Here is a 16,326-nt window from a genome sequence, read left to right as displayed (position 1 = left end):
AAAATAACCAAACGAAAAACAAAAATGTCCTTTCCTGAGGACGTTTATTGATCAAAATCAGTCCTCTTATAAAATTAAAATTGAAAGAAAATAACAGGTAGTTTGTTTAAGAAATGGCAGTGACAAAAAAAAAGAAAGAAAAGGTAGCAGGTACACTCAAGATACAGGTCTATAAATCAGGTATACAAAAGAAATACAGATCAAAATTCAACGGAATTTACATTCTACTAAAATAGGACTACTTTGGTCACTTAAACTGATACTCTAACAAGTGGTCCAATTCATTGTATAGACCTTCTAGGGCCTGTAATAAAAATGCTACTGATTGGCAGCTTCACACGCATCTATCCAATCACTGTAAACATCCACTGCTTCAGAGAGATCTGGGACAAGAGAATGAAGGAAAAAGCACACTTGAGAGAATTCTTCACATTCAATTACACAGACAATGAAATACTACATATGACATAACATCACAACGGGTTACTTGTTAGTTTCTACTGCTACCTGCTTAGTTAGGGCTACCACACATCCATCTGATCTGAATGTTCTTTTCTGGTGGAAATCACTTGCATTCCATAGGATGCAAAATGTCCATCTTAAATGAGCCTCATCCAGTACTGCTGCATTCACTATGATGAACTACTGTGAGTGCCATGGAAAAACCTCTGGGTAAAACCTTAACATAACCTGAATCTGGAACTGCTTTCTGCACCTGTGAAATCAAGTGTGACTGATTTGATATTGAAGGTATTTAGTTCTGTTTTCTGAAAACAGCTGACAGTTTAACTGTTTGCCAAAACATGCTGAAACACAACCTTTACCTGACAACTCAAAGTGGCATCATTCCAGTCACTGTCTTGTTACATTTAACCTGTTATGAAATGGAAGTAAAAGCTATTATTTGGGGCTAACCATGTTTATACATTATATAGCCAATAATATAGGCTAACCTCTGGCCCTATGGGCACCTAACAGTGACCACCCAATACAAAGTAAAATAGGATGAGGGTGAGCAAACAAAGTAGCTACCAACATCAATAGCACGAAACAAAAAAAGAGGTGAAAGGATACTTTTCCTTTAAATAAAACGCCTTGTCTATGTTGCAGAGTGAAAACCCACCCACCGATTCGGGGTTTTAGCATCAATTTAAAGTGAGGTGGCATCCCTATCTCTTGGGCTCGGCTCGTGCAAACAGACTTCCTAAGGACACACCCTCTTAATTATGTATCTTAATGGAGTTAGGTGTAAACAAGCATAGTTTTGTGTAGCCTACAACTCGAAAAGGATACAGGTTATAGGCGTTTGAAATTCCTCCAGACAAACGCTACAGGATATAATCCCTGTATTTCGACTGCGTTCCCTGCAACAACAAAAAAAATCTCGTTCATAAACATACATACCAAATTACTCAAAGATGTACCACAGCTATAGAACACGCGAAAACTCACATTTTCACATCACATGACTTCTCGTGGTTACAGAAGGGACAGGTAAACTGAGTATCCAGATTTCCAGTCAATTTCTTCTTTGGTGGCGGTTTGCGTTTGGACTTTCGGCGCCCCATGTTTGCCCCAAAGCTTGCAGCTAAAATGCAAAGGTTAGAATAAATGTATATCCGATGAACAACCGCACAACATATTTAACCCATGTCAAGTTCATATCGTAAACGTTAGCCATCTCAACCGGTAAAAAAGTAAGTTACAGTTGGCTTGCTGGCTGTGTTCACGAATGAGATGGTCGTTTCAACAGCACGAGTACATTTCTGTTAGCATCACATCGGCTGCAGCAAACACTTAAAGATGTAGCCAGCCACCAAATAGGACCACAGATCTTGTTTAGATTTCCACGCTTAACATCCTTACATAGTTAAATGTAACATCGATACAGTTACCTACAATTATGTGAACTACAAAAGTTCTCAACAAGCCCGCTTGCTAACGTGAGATGGCTAGCTAACCTATTATGCAGCTTGGCCATCCGACATTGCTGCAAACTAATATGGCTGTTTGGCCCGACTAGAAAAGTAATATCAGAGATACATAGGAATAACGTTGCATTTTTAAATAAAGTGTATGTGTTTGGACGGAAAAAGTTTAGGTTTGTCACCCACCTTAATTGGACAGGAGAGTGAGATAGCTAAGTGATGTTAGTTTCTCTCTTCCCTTCCCAAGTCGAATGTATGAACCGCGATGCAACTATGCAACAGTAAAAGTCCTTTCCATAACAATAGATTAGTGTCAAAATAAAAGTAATTAAAGGTGCGTTTTAAGTATTGTTTTAGTTTGTTCAACTGAACCAACTAGAAACATAGAGGTCATAGTAAATATTAAAATACTTAAAAATCTAGTGAACAATCCCTCAGGGATTTTTTCTGCAATTGGGGTTAATACATTATTGCAGTCCCATATGCTCACCAGAGTAGCCTACCCCTCAGAGGACACACTTGATTTTGGTACACATAGATTTTTGGTACTGGGCTTGTTTATCTTCTAAACCTATCCAAGAAGGGTTATGACAATATGGAAAATATCAGTTATATTTCTTTCAATATTATTATTTATAGAAATATAATGTTTTCTCTTTTAATCGCTGTGTTAAAACTAACAGTTATACAGTTTGTCAATTATGTATCATTATTTTGTACTAATGGCATTTGTTCATAGTTCACATATGATCAAGTATGTATGTTCAGGTATTGAAATGAACTCTGAAAGTCAACTGGCTGTATAACAAGTAAACATGACTAAGCTGTAAATAGCCTCGCCTCGTATCACATTTAGAGGCCAATTGCTTCTTCCTCGTTTGGTTTCTGATATCATGTAATTCACATATGGTGACATGTCTTTTCCATATTTCTGATCATGGGTTATGAAGTAGAACAGAATGTTAGGCATCCTTTGTTAAGGTGTAAATGTATGGATTATGGATATGATTAAGCACACATTCAGCAGGCATTTGACATGAATTGTTAATAATTATTTATTATTTAATATATTTCAAGCAGTTACAACCAAAAATAACACTGAAAGAAAATCACAGTAAGACAGAAAAAGGTAAGAAAAATCCAGAGATATATTTATTTCAGATAACTAACTGGACACTACATGGAGACAGTTAGAGAGCCCAACACAGTTACCAGTTCTGCGAATCACAGTTAGTTTATGTCATTTCATTCTAAGAAAAGGTTTAAAGACTGTACTGACTTAACACTTAACAGAAAAACCTTGTGTCAATGCTTAGGTTATCATCACCTAGATTTGCATTCTTGCTGCTGGCAAATCTGGAAAGTGTATCTGTATAAGCTACACCTAAATTAGAAATTATAGTTTGAATAAGAAGGAGCACTTCCTGCATCGGCCGATGCAGCCGGTAGGAGTAGGAGTCCAGTGGTGTGATCCTTCTGGCAACGAGCAATTGCTTCCTTAAAGGTGATTTTTTCCTTCGTTATGGGGTCCACCAAAAGCTTTAGGTGCGATGCCTCGTCCTGAAGCTCTTTTGCTGTAAACTGATCAATGACATCAGTGTCAATTGCTTCTTGGACAGTAAGACGACCAGCCTTGTTTGGGTTCACTAGACCCCCTGTAAGGTACTGTGTTTCCATATACCACATGGCGTTTTCTGAAGGAATCCAACCTTTCTGAGCAGCCTGGCCCACAGAGAGACGGTTCTTGGTCACAGGATCTTCCACGCCAGTAAAGGCCTTTTGGGCGTTGAGCAGCTGATGCACCTGACTTTTATCAATGAGGCCATACTGTGCCGCCTTATGAACAGAGTACCGGTCCTTCTTGTTGAGGTCCACAATTCCTCCAGTGGCTGCCTGAGCCTCCAGCAGCTTTTGAGCTGTGTCTAGGTCAATGAGTTTACGAGTCAAGGCGCTGCGCACTGACATGCGGCTACCTGTAGTGGCATCCAAGACACCAGAGATGGGGAAGTTTTCATCACCACTGGGGGTGGTCAGTAGGCTGTTGAGACTTCCATTCGAATAAGACTTGTTGTATAAGCTGCTGGAGCTGTAAGGGGAGCGGCTGGACGGGCTGGTGGGACCTGGATTGATGGAACTTAGATTAGGTGTGGAGGAAGACAGAGCACTGATAAAGGGTTTAGGCTTCTTCCCTCCTGCTACTAAAAGTGCAAACTCAGATATAGACATTTTGCCTTCCTTGTAGCACTGTAGGTCATACTGGGTCAATCTCCCATCCCTCAGTGCATCTGTGATGGAATACTGCTTGCCACTTTTGCGGTCCTGTAGAACAGAGGTATCTCCATCAGGCCCCTCCGTTGTGATCTCTTCCCAGTTACACTCAAGTTCTTGGAGATGAATGTACTGATTTCGATCAATCAGTCCCTCCACGTAGGCATCGTATGGTGACATGTCTTTTCCAGTCTCGGGGTCAAGGATTGTGATTTTAGTGGAAACATTGGTTTCTCTTGTATGAGTCTCATTGTGATCCTCATTCTTCACATCATTTTGTAGCTCCATGATTGTAATGTCCCTCTTATGGATTTTGTCCTTTTCATCCAAGATGTCCCTCTCCAGACGCTGCACTTCAGATTCCATTTTTATGCCCTTTTGCCTGTTCAGCTGGTTCCTCTCACTGAGTAATTTTGACTGCTGCTGGAAGGTAACAGATATGGTCTGTCTCTCAGACTCCATTTTCCCCAGTTCCTCCAAGAGATTATTCTTCTCCTGCTGCAGGGCATCTTTATTTAGGGTCAGATTAGTTTCTTCGTGAGATGTGGTTGTCTTTGATGTATGCAGTCGGGTCAGTCTGGTGTCAAGACGCTGTATTTCATCCTCCAGATCACGTCTTGCATTCCTCACCTGTAACACTTGCTCTCTGAGATTGTCTCTCTTAGCCTCAACAACTTGGTCTTTCTCCACTCTTATCACTTCTTTGTATACAGTCTTTTCCACTGATTTCTCTTTTCTCAAGATTTCCAACTTAATCTTTAAGTTTCTGATGTCTCTTTCTAGGCGGGAGACATTGTTTTCTTCATTTTCCATATCATTACGCAAGCCGTCAGTCAGATTTTCCAGTTTGGGGTCACGTTCCACTTTAAGAACCTCCTCTATCACAATTCTTTCTTCAATAGGTGGTGGGGCGTTTTCAAGCTCCCGAATGCGAGATTTGATCTGTCTTAGCTCAGTCTCCACTATGACCTTCTTCTGTCTGTCATCCATCTCCGACAGGTTCTTCTCCTTTTCTTGAACTAAGGCTCTCAGCTGTTTCACCTCCAAGTCCAGCTTCCTGCGGGCTTTCACTTCATCATCCATATTTCTGTTAAGCCTGTCATGTTCCAGGATTTGTCTGGGGTCCCTTTCAAGACGTACCACCTCCTGAACCACAATCTTTTCTTCTGGCTTTTGCCTCTCAAGCAAGAGGTATTTATTCTGCAGGTCATATACTGCTTCTTCCACATTGCGCCGTTGTTTGGTTTCTTCACGAACATCTCTCCTCAGTCTATCAGCTTCTTTCTCTACTAGAGGGTCGTTCTCATACTTGATTACTTCTTTGTTCACAAGCAGAGTTTCCACCTTTGATTTTTCTGCCTTCAGTTCATCTCTTTCTTTGCGGTAACGATAGACTTTATCCTGGGTGCTTTCATATGTGCTCCTCAAGAGTGAGAGCTGCTCATTCAGCCTTTGCATCTCCCTGACTGTGTCGGGGCTCCTCTCTTCTTTGATCACTTCCTGGGTCACCTCTTTATACTCCACTTTGGGCTTCTGACTACGTAGTGCATCCACTTCTGCTGTGACTATCTCTGTCTCCCTCTCCACATCAGTGCGACGGCGACCTAACTGCTGCAGCTCTCTCTTCAAACGTTTCAGTTCCACCTCAGTCTCAGGGTCCACTCTGTAGATCTCATTGACAATCTCTTTGACCTCCATCTTTGGTTTTAGTTTCTGTACTTGGCCATAGTGGAGTCTGAGACTTGCGAGCTCCTTCAGCAGGTTGTTGGTTTCCTTCATTTCTTCATTTAGGCTAGAGTGAAGCCTTTTGGATTCAGTGAGGAGCTCAGGGTCCTGCTCCACCTTCTTCACTTCCTTGATTATTATTTTAGGCTGCACTGTGGGAATGATCCTCTCTAGTGTGTTAATCTTGCTCCTTGTCTGAAATATATCATCATTTAAGCCCTTGCTCCTAAGTTGTTCATCAGCAATTTCATTCTGAAAAGTGTAAACAGCTTTCAGCATGACTGGATCTTTTTCCAGTTTAACCACCTCCTTCTTCACCACCTTCTCCCTTATGGTTGGTCTCTTGTGCTCTAAGGTTGTGATTACGGTCTGCAGCTGCACTCTCTCAGTCTGCCGAACCGTCACCTCCTCTCTCAGTCTGCGCATCTCCTGTCTCATTTTTTCAGCCTCCTTGTCCAGCTGAGGGTCTCTTTCAAATTCAGTGACAACCTTAGTCACCATTTTGGGTTCGATACTTGCCAGCTCACGTTCCAGGCGAACAATTTTTTGCTTGCTAACTTCAATCTCTGTGTGGGTTCCTGTGCGCCTCCCAGACTCGTCCTCAATCTTTCTCTTGAGAGTCTCCAAGTCCCTCTCCAGCTTGGGGTCACGGTAGTACTGCACAATCTCCTTCTCCTCCAGACGTTCCACCCCTCTTCTGCTCCTGAGAGATTGTAGTCTCTTCTTGTATATCTCCAGATCATTCTCAGCATGAGAGCGTCTGCTGACCTCATCCCCAAGGTCTCTCTTGAGGCCATCCACCTCCTCCAGGCTCCTCTGCTGGCTCTGCAGCTGCATCTGCTGTTTCACTACAACCTGGCTCACAACCTCATCATTCTGAGAGCAAGTGTAAGAGAAGGAGAAATTTAGAGGCACAATAAAGCAATTTGTGGAATTGTTTAGAATCAAGAAGTGATGTACTATTTTTTTGTTTTGTTTTTGTTGTATGATCATACCTTATTGATGATGTTTTTGGCCAGAGACATTTGGTTGAGCAGCTGATCATTCTCTGCTGACACTTCAGAGTAGAGATTTAGGATGTTCCTTTCCTACAACAATAAACAGTGGTGTAAATCATCACATACTGACTCCAAATCTCACAGTACATGAGAAAGTTCATTCCAGCGGTGACCTACCTTTTGCTGCACAGAGTCAATTAGGTCAGAGGAGTCAGAGCTGTCTTCATCTAGGTCCTCTGAGATATTCAAAGTGTTGTGGTACTTTTGAGAGTTTCCGTTATACTCCTGTGAAAAACACGATTGAAATAGAATGGGATGAAGTTAAATGCAGCATTTTATGTTTTGGGTAAATGCTCTTCAGTACTACACCAGTTCCTTTCATACATATGCTGATCCTTACTTCAGTGGGTTTTTATCTTCCTTAAACTGGCGAGTGGCCTTTGTTTAATAATGTGTCACAGGACTACAGCTCTGATTGTGTAGATAGCTAACCAAAATATTGTAGAGCGGTTGGTGTCATCAGTGACCAACCCACTCATATGGCTACAATTCCCATCGTGATTTTCTTTGATGCAGAATAGTGTTATCTAGTTTCGTGCATTTTGCTTGTGTAGCTACTCACATTCAGGAGTTTCTGCAGATCTCCGGACAGAACTACTACACGATCCACATCATCTGATTTCCTCTTGATGTCCTCCACCACCCTCTAAAATAAAGCAAGCAGAGAAAATTAATTTTGAAGTGACCGAATAGACAGAGTTTGTAAATCTTGTAATCCTAAAGGAAATGGTGCAAGGCATTAATCAGCACATGCTATTAGATAGATGTGGACACTATTACTGACCTTCTGAGAGTTCTGTTTGGCATTAATTTGAGCAAGACTGTCGTATGGCTGTAACTTGTTATTGGGCATGTTTATCAAGAAGGCATTCACAGATTTGACAGTGGTCTGGAAGTCCTGGTTCTTATTGGCTATGTCCTGTAGCTGAGGGGACCTGGAGAAGTAAGATGGAGAGACAAAGATTAGAGTGTGGCACCAATGAATACGGCAATGACTGGAATTACAAAACTGTACATTTTAAAGGAAAGTATCTATGAACTGTCTACATTGCTGACCTCTCCTTCAGCTGATTGTTGATGTTGGCATAGCGGTTCTTTAGGCGTTTGACCTCTGCCTCTTGACGGCGAATGTCTGGACAATATTCATGGAAGCTTTTCTGCATGGAACTACACAGCTGTGCTGTGGTCTCAAAGTCTCGGCCCAGCTTAAGCATATCATCATTCTTGGAGGCTACAACTTGACGGAGAGTCTACAAGGGAAAAGGAGTCAACGGTTATGTCATGACTGAGTCTGATTACTTAGCAGTAGTGTTTAGTTTTAAGTGGTGTTTTAGTCTGGCGCACCTGAAGCTGTTGGGTACTTGTCTGGATGGCATTGGGTTCATCAGGAATTACGTCATTCTTGACAAGTTGTTGCTCAAATCCAGATATCATGGTGTCCACCTTCTTAATCTGATTCTCCAAGAACATGGTTGCATTGGCCCTGAAATCAAATGTGAAAAACATATGAAAACATTTCTGCACTTGCTTTTGAAGAATATACAAATCCACATGCTAATAACTAACTGTGTTTGGAGAGTCATGTGTAACGTTCACTTCACATGTTTTTTTTGTTTTGGTCTAACTTACTTCTTCTTGTAGCTGTCAGAAAGAGCAGAAATGTTGTCGATCTTGTTATTGGCTGCACTCAGTTTTGTAGGTAGTGTTGATGTGATAGGACCCAGGGGTGTTTGGGACACGAGGGGTTTCATGTCCCTCTGAACAGATGCCTTCTCTGCCTCCAGGTGATTCAGCACCAAGGCAGTTTTCTGTGTGACGTACCAGAATTACATTCATAAACAACGTGCCAATAACCAACAGGATCCTGAGTACATCATGTGTTGCGGCTGTCTCCAGCCAGTTGTGTGTTGTATCCTGCTGTGCGAGATCCGAGATCTATGATTGGGCAGTTGTTACATTTTCTATGTTGTTGGCTATGAGTACTTGCATGTGACAGTGAGAGGATTGGCCGCTATGGGAAGTCTCCAATCAACAGCACAAGGAATGTAACATCTTTTCCTGTGTATAACTACATTTAAAAGAGAATTACATTCTTTTTCAATATGTGACATGGTCTCACCTCATGAGCATCAATTCGGTTGGACAGATCACGTGTGGGGTTCTTGCGGTCCAGTGGGGCTCTGACACGATTGAGGATGTCCTTCTCTGCCTTTACAAGGTCGTCACTGACCTTGTCCAAGCGGGACGAGAGCTCTTTGGCCTGTGGCTTGTCCTGTGGCTTGTCCTGTGGGCTCTCCAGACGAACACTGGCGGCCTTGGGCTTCACTGGGGTCAGCAGAGCAGCTCTCCTCCTCTTGAGGTCCTCAAGCTGTGCACCCAAACTGGATTCAAAAAGATGCAGTACAGGTGTTTACAAATGTTGCCTGAAAGAATGAGCTCATTTTGCTGTCATAATTTGGTCTTATATTGCATGGAATAGTGTATCCTTATATGTTAACAGTTGTAGAGCAGAAAGTCAAATAGGCATTATCTGGGGTAGTCTAAAAGATGTCAAACTGGGTTGGATATGTTTGGTTCACTAAATACTGTGATCTTCATGTTTGTGACTTGAATTAATTGCGGTCAATTTCAAGACAATTTGGACGATTTTCTATGACCCTAAACCAGGATTGAATCTAATGGAACAGTTCCTGACCTCAATGAATGCAATGGACTTTGGACTCAATGGATGGACAGTTTAATCATAACTATGACTGACTGTTAGTGCTCCTCACCTCTCCACCCTTGCAATGGCATCCTTGTCTGGAGGCAAGATCAGTAAGCAGGCAGAAGGCAGTGCCTTGGTCTGACCACTGCTGGTTTGAACCTCCCATGTCTCATCGTTGTCATTGGACTTCATGGTGAACCTGTCCCCTCTCTGCACTGATGTCTGAAAAGGAAGCATCACGCCATCACTACAAGATGCTAAGAGTCTTCCTCTGCATCCACACTCTGTTTAGTCTTGCCATCACTAATACCTTGCCAGTGGTCCAGTCACACAGGGCCACCACAGTGGCTGGTTTGGTGGGGTGGGTGCGGCGGAGTGGGAGTGGGGCAATAGTGGTGCTGAGCTCTTTCAGGTCAGCCAAACGCTGCTCATTCCTCTCAACCGCCCTCTCCTCTCCCTGGGGCAGACAAGGGTGTACCCAATACATTATTTATATCAAGCATGCTAGTAGCAAGAACCAAGACAGAGTAAAAGTCGTCCCAGTAGGGTCTTACAAAGCTTAAATGTTTTACCATAAGTGCCTTTGCAAGGTCATTATAGTTCAATACGTTAATAGATCTAGGGTATATTATGATGAATTGATAAGTTTGGGTGGTCAAATGCTAAATGTCATTTCTTTAATTAAAATCTGACCTCTATGTGCATCTGCTTCTCAAGGTTACTCATGTTCTCAAGCAATGTGGGGTCCATGGTGGAGTTGATCCTCTTCAGGGACTCAGAGAAGGTTTCCATGTCCAGTTGATACTGGAGATAAGTAAAGTGATAACCATGAAGGTTCATGTAACACATTGACATGATATGTATTTTTTTTCAAGAAACATACTGCCTGTGTATACTGTTAATGATTACCCTCTTATAATCCTCAACATTGTCCAGATGTGTCTCTTGGCAAATGCAGAGGTTGAGGAAACTCTGCCACTCACTTTGGACCTCATCGTTAAGAGACTGAGAAACATAGAAACATAGAAACATGTTGAGTGTACAAACATTCAGTGTCCTCAAATAATACGGTTGCAAAACTTACTGGGATGACTATTTGGCTGTAGATGTTGTGCTGTTTCTGTAAATACCTTAATCATTGAGCTAGCTGGGTGGGCAATGTCAACAAGGTTGTCCCCCTCTTCCTGGAGTCTGGTGACCTCACTTTCATGCGTTAACAGTCCACTGTTTTTGAATCTCTGCAAACAAGCACATGATAAAAGACCAAGGTTGGGCTTAGGCACTGGAATCTTGGGATCACTTGGGAAGTATAAACCTCAGGACTTTGGAAGCACATCACAGAAAAAAACTCCAAACGTCTTCCTTTCCCCTCATTGTTGCTATCTCTGGATGGGTATCTGCTATGGGCACCTCTGCTCACCTCATAGTCCATACGCACACTAGGAGCATCCACCATGCGGTCGCTCCAATCTCTGCTGGCAATTCTGTCCTGCTGCTCGCTCAGGTACACCAGTTCCTTGTTGCAGCCACTCATGTACTCATACAGGGTGGCCAGGTTGTTCCGGCGGGCTAGGGAGCTCTCCTGTATCGAGCATGAACACACACATACGGGTCATTAAAATGTCAACACATGTATAGGCGCAATATAGGTCAATTCATTTCTGAAAAAGGTGATAAAGACTTATTGCATGTGTAGCATTTTGTATTTATGAATATACATATTGTATTTGGAATTAAGGTATTCCATAGTAAACAACTATGCTATGCTATGTTTTGCTTTGCTTAACTGTTAAGCTACGATTAAACCTTTTCTAGAAAACTGAACATAGTGCATAAAGAAGATGCCTGGAGCTTTTGAATCGAGAGACATGACAACTCACCAGCAGCTTTGAATACTGCCTTTGAATGGCTTCAAAATCCTCCTGTTGGACCAAAGTGGATTATTGTGAGACATAGATATTCCCATGTTATATTGCCATGCATCAGTGGTATATATAAGTGACATATACATACCTTTACACCAGGTGTGCTGGTCCTCAGCTGGGACCTGTAGCTCTCTATCTCCTTGTGCAGGATGTTGTGGGAGGCGATCTGCTTCTCCACATCTGACAGGTTGGGGCCATATTCATCTGAATCCACTTGTTTCTGTTGTGTAGCGAGTATGCATTTGTGAATTTGTGTATGACTTAATGTATATGTAAATGTACATCAAATATATTTATATATTGGTGATGATAATTTTACAACTATTTCAAGGCTGAACCAATGCACAGCGGAACCAATAAAAGGAATAGTACAATATTAAATATTAATATTAAAGATGTTTGTTGATAAAACCAGTTTCAGAGAATCATATTTTCAAAAAGCAGCTTATGGAGCACAGAAAGAGGCCTACCTGTTTCTCAGCAAGCCCCTGGCCCCAGTCAAAGCGCTGCTTGCGGTTCACATCATCCACCTGCTCATACAGATCGCGATAGTCCGCACAGTCCTTAAACCAGCGGTCATGGAGATTGCTGACACTGCAAATGAAAACAAAACAAGTCATTAGAAAGTTATTTCATGTGTCGTGAGCAACTCATCAAGTCCTTCTAGGAACCATTGGTGTGTTCCCTATACTAATACACTAGTGCATACATACCTAGAGGAACCATTGGTGTGTTCCCTATACTAGTGCATACATACCTAGAGGAACCATTGGTGTGTTCCCTATACTAGTGCATACATACCTAGAGGAACCATTGGTGTGTTCCCTATGCTAATACACTAGTGCCATTGGTGTGTTCCCTCTGCTAATACACTAGTGCCATTGGTGTGTTCCCTATACTTATACACTCGTGCATACATACCTAGATGTAAAAAAGGGGATAAATGTAAACCCAAAACACTATTTAGCAACAGCCTGATCATGAAAAAAGCAGTTGCTTCGAGTCAACCATTGATTGCTCATCCTTGTTTTTTTCCCATTCATTGACCAGGAATCAATATGGCTGACATGGCCTGCTTCCAGTGGCACTCACTCTGTCTCAATCTCATGACCCTGTGGGTGGTGGAGCTTCTTGGATTTGTCCACGTCCAGGAACAGGTCCCTCAGCAGCCCCTCTGCCTCGGCCAGGTTGTCTGCGGCCTCCTTCTGGTGCCGGAGGGGCAGCTTCTTCTGCTCATTCTGCTTGTCCTGAGGATGGAAGCACCGGGGGCTAACATTATAGGCTTTGAAAGGCAAGTTCATGTCATGTTCTACTGTTGTGAAATTTATGAAAGTTATGACAGCATAAGAGTGTGTGCGTGCATGGGCGCGCGTGTGTGTGTGGACATTAGTTTTTTTTGTGGTTGTGTGTGAGGAAGCAAGAGGTCTTACGGAGGCCAGGAGAGTTTCAGCCTGCAAGATGTTTTTTTCCACCTGGTCAGCATTCCTCTGCATGCGTGCTATCAGGAAAGTCAGCTCACCGACCTGATCCCTGATTTAAGGGGAGACAAATGTGTTACTACCATGTACATAAGCTACGTGCATACAAAACACTCACTCGAGTCAGGATCAATATTCTCAGTTGTTGTCCCCAAGTAAGTTGACACCAACCAAAACCAACTCCATGAAATGCCACCAAGCATCATTAAAGATGTACACATTTATTCAAATTGTTTTTACAATTGTTTAATATACTCTGATGTGTTCAGGTTGTGAAATCAGATAGCATTTCCATCAGAAAGAACTCTTTCAAAAGAAAAAAAAACAACTCGGGTGAAAGCTGATGGTATGGTATTGTTCCCTTTCGACAACAAAGCAAATTCCTTTCCTGAAAATTCCAGAAAAGGCTGTCACTCAACACCAGAACCTGCAATCACATTTGTACTCGTTCATTATATTCGTGACATTGTTCTCTTTCACACCTGTAACGTGTTTTTTAATGATTAAGTTTGCGATAGTATCCATGTAGTATCTGAATGGCAAACTATTTGGTTTGGGTTGCAAGGAGTGGCCTACTCACAAGGCAAATCAGAATGTTGACACAAAGTTGCAATGAATCTGGAGTCAAACCCTCAGCACAGCTATGTGAGTGGCCAGGGCCAAAACTGAGCTCAACATTTAAAGTAAGAAAAACCTCAGGAAGGTCTCAAACTTTTGACGCTTATCACTGAGCATTCTGAGTAAGTTTACATAGTCCACATGCTTTGGAGTTCTCCATCTGTGTAATCAGTGGGTGATAAGGCCGGGTCATCCATGCGCTAGAAGATATGGCTTCACTCTGAGGTCACTCTGTGCTGAGCTAACTCCAAAGCTAAGTGCTAAAGCACAAAACACCAGAGCAGACAGCAGCATGTGGGAAAAGATAAGATTAGTTTTATAGGTAAATCATCAACTCCTGCATTGTACCATATACATGGAATACTATAGCTGTCTTGAACTGGTACCTTTAAATATGAACATTAGATAATAATTGTTATTGCACAATATTGAGCCTGTGCCGTCACTGGCTTGTAAATGTGTCCTTTGTCCTGATGTAGTATGGTGAGAACACTCCCTCAAGCTTTGGATTACCCTACTGAGTGTCTAGGTAGGGCTTTGCCCCTGCCACCCCTCCAGTCCTTGAGAACACGTATGTTCAGTGACACACACAGTGACAGAGTTTCTGTGCGCACACACCCTTTAAAGGAATGAGTTGAATGAGTTTGTGTTTGTGATTGGGGACCCAATGACAGGGAACCCAAGTCAAGAGTTTCCAGAATTCGAGCCATGAGAAAGATCAATCATGATTCTCTGTGATTGATTGGTCACCACAGATGTCCGTGACATGACTGGTAATTCATAACAACATGGTCTATTGAGTTATATTGACTTTAGGCTTCTGCTAAGACCCTCTTGGCTATTTATTACTAGGCGTCATATTGTCACCAGTCTTCTTAGTCATGACACTAATTAGTTTACTAATGCTCTTGTAAGGGCAAATGTTACACCCAGGACGCTGCGCTCATCTAGTGAGCGTCGTTTGGCACTGCCGTCCGTGCAAGCACGGCAATCCAGACTATTTTCATTTGTAGTTCCACGTTGGTGGAACAAACTGCCTAGTACTACCAGAGCAGGGGCGTCCCTCTCTACCTTCAAGAAGCTTTTGAAGACCCAACTCTTCAGAGAGCACCTCCCCTCCTAACTGGCACCTGACTAGCGCTTAACTTGCACTTCAGCAGTTACATTCCTGCACTTCTTTTTCCTTTTTTCTAGGTCGTTGTTTTTCTAATTCTCATGTAAAGTAGTATTTATTGTTACACCATGCTTTTTATTGCTCTTAGCTTGACTGTTCTCTCCCTTGTACGTCGCTTTGGACAAAAGCGTCTGCTAAATGACTAAATGTAAATGTAAATGTAGTCATCTGATTCATGAACCAAATAATCAATATCTCACACCCTAAAAAGCAAACTGTTTCTGAAAGCAATTTAACATTGACATTTGTCACATCTCAATGTTGTGTTCAATTTCAAAACCAGACCAACACCTCAAATCACTGTTCACAAGAGAGTAACCATGAGAAACCAAGGCTATTATCCATAGTGATCAAACCACTGTTCACAAGAGAGTAACCATGAGAAACCAAGGCTACTATCCACAGTGATGTAGTAGTCCTCCACAGGCCTTGGTGTCTGTTTCTCATGGATAGAAAGGTAGTGTCTCTCAGGCAGGCCTGCATATATGGATCAACACATTGACCTCTTACACCAGAAAACATGGAGCATGTATTCAAGCTAACTCCCTCCCATGGAAATGTGGCCAGGTACAAAGAAAATAAAGAGAAGAAGAAATCAAGGGAAGAAATTTGACACACACACACACACACACTCACACACACACACACACACAGACACACACACACACACACCAACACACACAGTCAGAAACACATGCACAATGATGTGAGTTAGTACTCACTGGCTAATCTTAGCAGGGCTGTAAGACTCCTTCTTCTTGAACATCCTTTGACTGTGTGTATTCTCAATCCCAGTGTGTTTAGCAGTCCTCCCTCTTCTGCTGATTCCCTCTCTCTGTTTCTCTCTGTCAGCGGCACACCTCTCCTCTCCTGTTAAATGGTGACTACCTCTTCAGACTCCACCCCTTGGAAGAGGTGTTCTGATACACAGCAAGGAGAGAAGACAGGGAGGACCTGTTCCATAGTTATACTCCCTCTTTCCTCATTCAGATCTCTCTCTCTCTCTCTCTATCCCTCTCTCTCTCTCTCTCTCTCTCTCTCTCCTGTTCCATAGTTATACTCCCTCTTTCCTCATTCAGATATCTCTCTCTCTCTCTCCTGTTCCATAGTTATACTCCCTCTTTTCTCATTCAGAGCTCTCTCTCTCTGTCTCTCTTTCTCTTTCATCCACTCAGTTTGGCACTCAAACATCACTACTGTAGTTGCAATGAGGGTTATCATCATCCGATGTAGGCCTCGGAGTACAGAAACTAAGTTGGAGATTATCCTTATGCTGTTACCATTTTGATGGTTTATTGTGAATACAGTGGCTTTACTTTTGTACAGTTGGCAACAACATTTGCCCATTGCCAAACAATGGCACTGCAAGTACAGTCCTCAGTGAAAATCTTCATAACTAAACAGAAATCTCTCATTTACATCCTTTTGTCTGTGGCCCTAAGGCC

The 16,326-nt window shown here is 42.3% G+C and overlaps 2 protein-coding genes across 2 annotated transcripts; both read right to left on the bottom strand.

Annotated features, from left to right (window-relative positions):
* Positions 1–25: 25 nt before the first annotated feature.
* elof1 (ELF1 homolog, elongation factor 1) lies at positions 26–1,588 on the bottom strand. Its single transcript, XM_012817890.3, has 3 exons — positions 1,453–1,588; positions 1,294–1,364; positions 26–383 (listed from the first exon to the last, which is right to left on the bottom strand). Exons 1-3 carry the CDS (start codon positions 1,566–1,568, stop codon positions 319–321), a joined length of 252 nt encoding a protein of 83 aa, XP_012673344.1. The 5' UTR covers positions 1,569–1,588; the 3' UTR covers positions 26–318.
* A 1,362-nt stretch (positions 1,589–2,950) lies between these two features.
* Positions 2,951–15,796, bottom strand: evplb (envoplakin b). The gene is made up of 21 exons (XM_031569141.2): positions 15,604–15,796; positions 13,042–13,141; positions 12,704–12,858; positions 12,082–12,205; positions 11,700–11,831; positions 11,567–11,608; positions 11,107–11,268; positions 10,817–10,924; positions 10,596–10,691; positions 10,380–10,490; positions 9,997–10,143; positions 9,754–9,908; positions 9,099–9,360; positions 8,609–8,787; positions 8,324–8,462; positions 8,036–8,229; positions 7,764–7,914; positions 7,542–7,625; positions 7,097–7,204; positions 6,917–7,009; positions 2,951–6,797 (listed from the first exon to the last, which is right to left on the bottom strand). Exons 1-21 carry the CDS (start codon positions 15,645–15,647, stop codon positions 3,318–3,320), a joined length of 6,066 nt encoding a protein of 2,021 aa, XP_031425001.1. The 5' UTR covers positions 15,648–15,796; the 3' UTR covers positions 2,951–3,317.
* Between the last annotated feature and the right edge of the window lie 530 nt (positions 15,797–16,326).

Source organism: Clupea harengus, chromosome 1 (assembly GCF_900700415.2).
Source record: "Clupea harengus chromosome 1, Ch_v2.0.2, whole genome shotgun sequence".
In the NCBI taxonomy this organism is placed as follows: domain Eukaryota; kingdom Metazoa; phylum Chordata; class Actinopteri; order Clupeiformes; family Clupeidae; genus Clupea; species Clupea harengus.
The sequence above is the reverse complement of the archived record's forward strand: the minus strand, read 5'-3'. Positions and strand labels throughout refer to the sequence as shown.

Coding starts and splice junctions, on each gene's coding strand:
- evplb (XM_031569141.2), bottom strand. CDS start 15,647: ATGTTCAAGAAGAAGGAGTCTTACAGCCCTGCTAAGATTAGCCA. Junction 11,609..11,699: donor CCAGCACACCTGGTGTAAAG/GTATGTATATGT, acceptor TTGGTCCAACAG/GAGGATTTTGAAGCCATTCA. Junction 9,361..9,753: donor GCCATTGCAAGGGTGGAGAG/GTGAGGAGCACT, acceptor TTTTGAATCCAG/TTTGGGTGCACAGCTTGAGG.
- elof1 (XM_012817890.3), bottom strand. CDS start 1,568: ATGGGGCGCCGAAAGTCCAAACGCAAACCGCCACCAAAGAAGAAATTG. Junction 1,365..1,452: donor AAGTCATGTGATGTGAAAAT/GTGAGTTTTCGC, acceptor TTGTTGTTGCAG/GGAACGCAGTCGAAATACAG. Junction 384..1,293: donor ATTTCAAACGCCTATAACCT/GTATCCTTTTCG, acceptor CTCTTGTCCCAG/ATCTCTCTGAAGCAGTGGAT.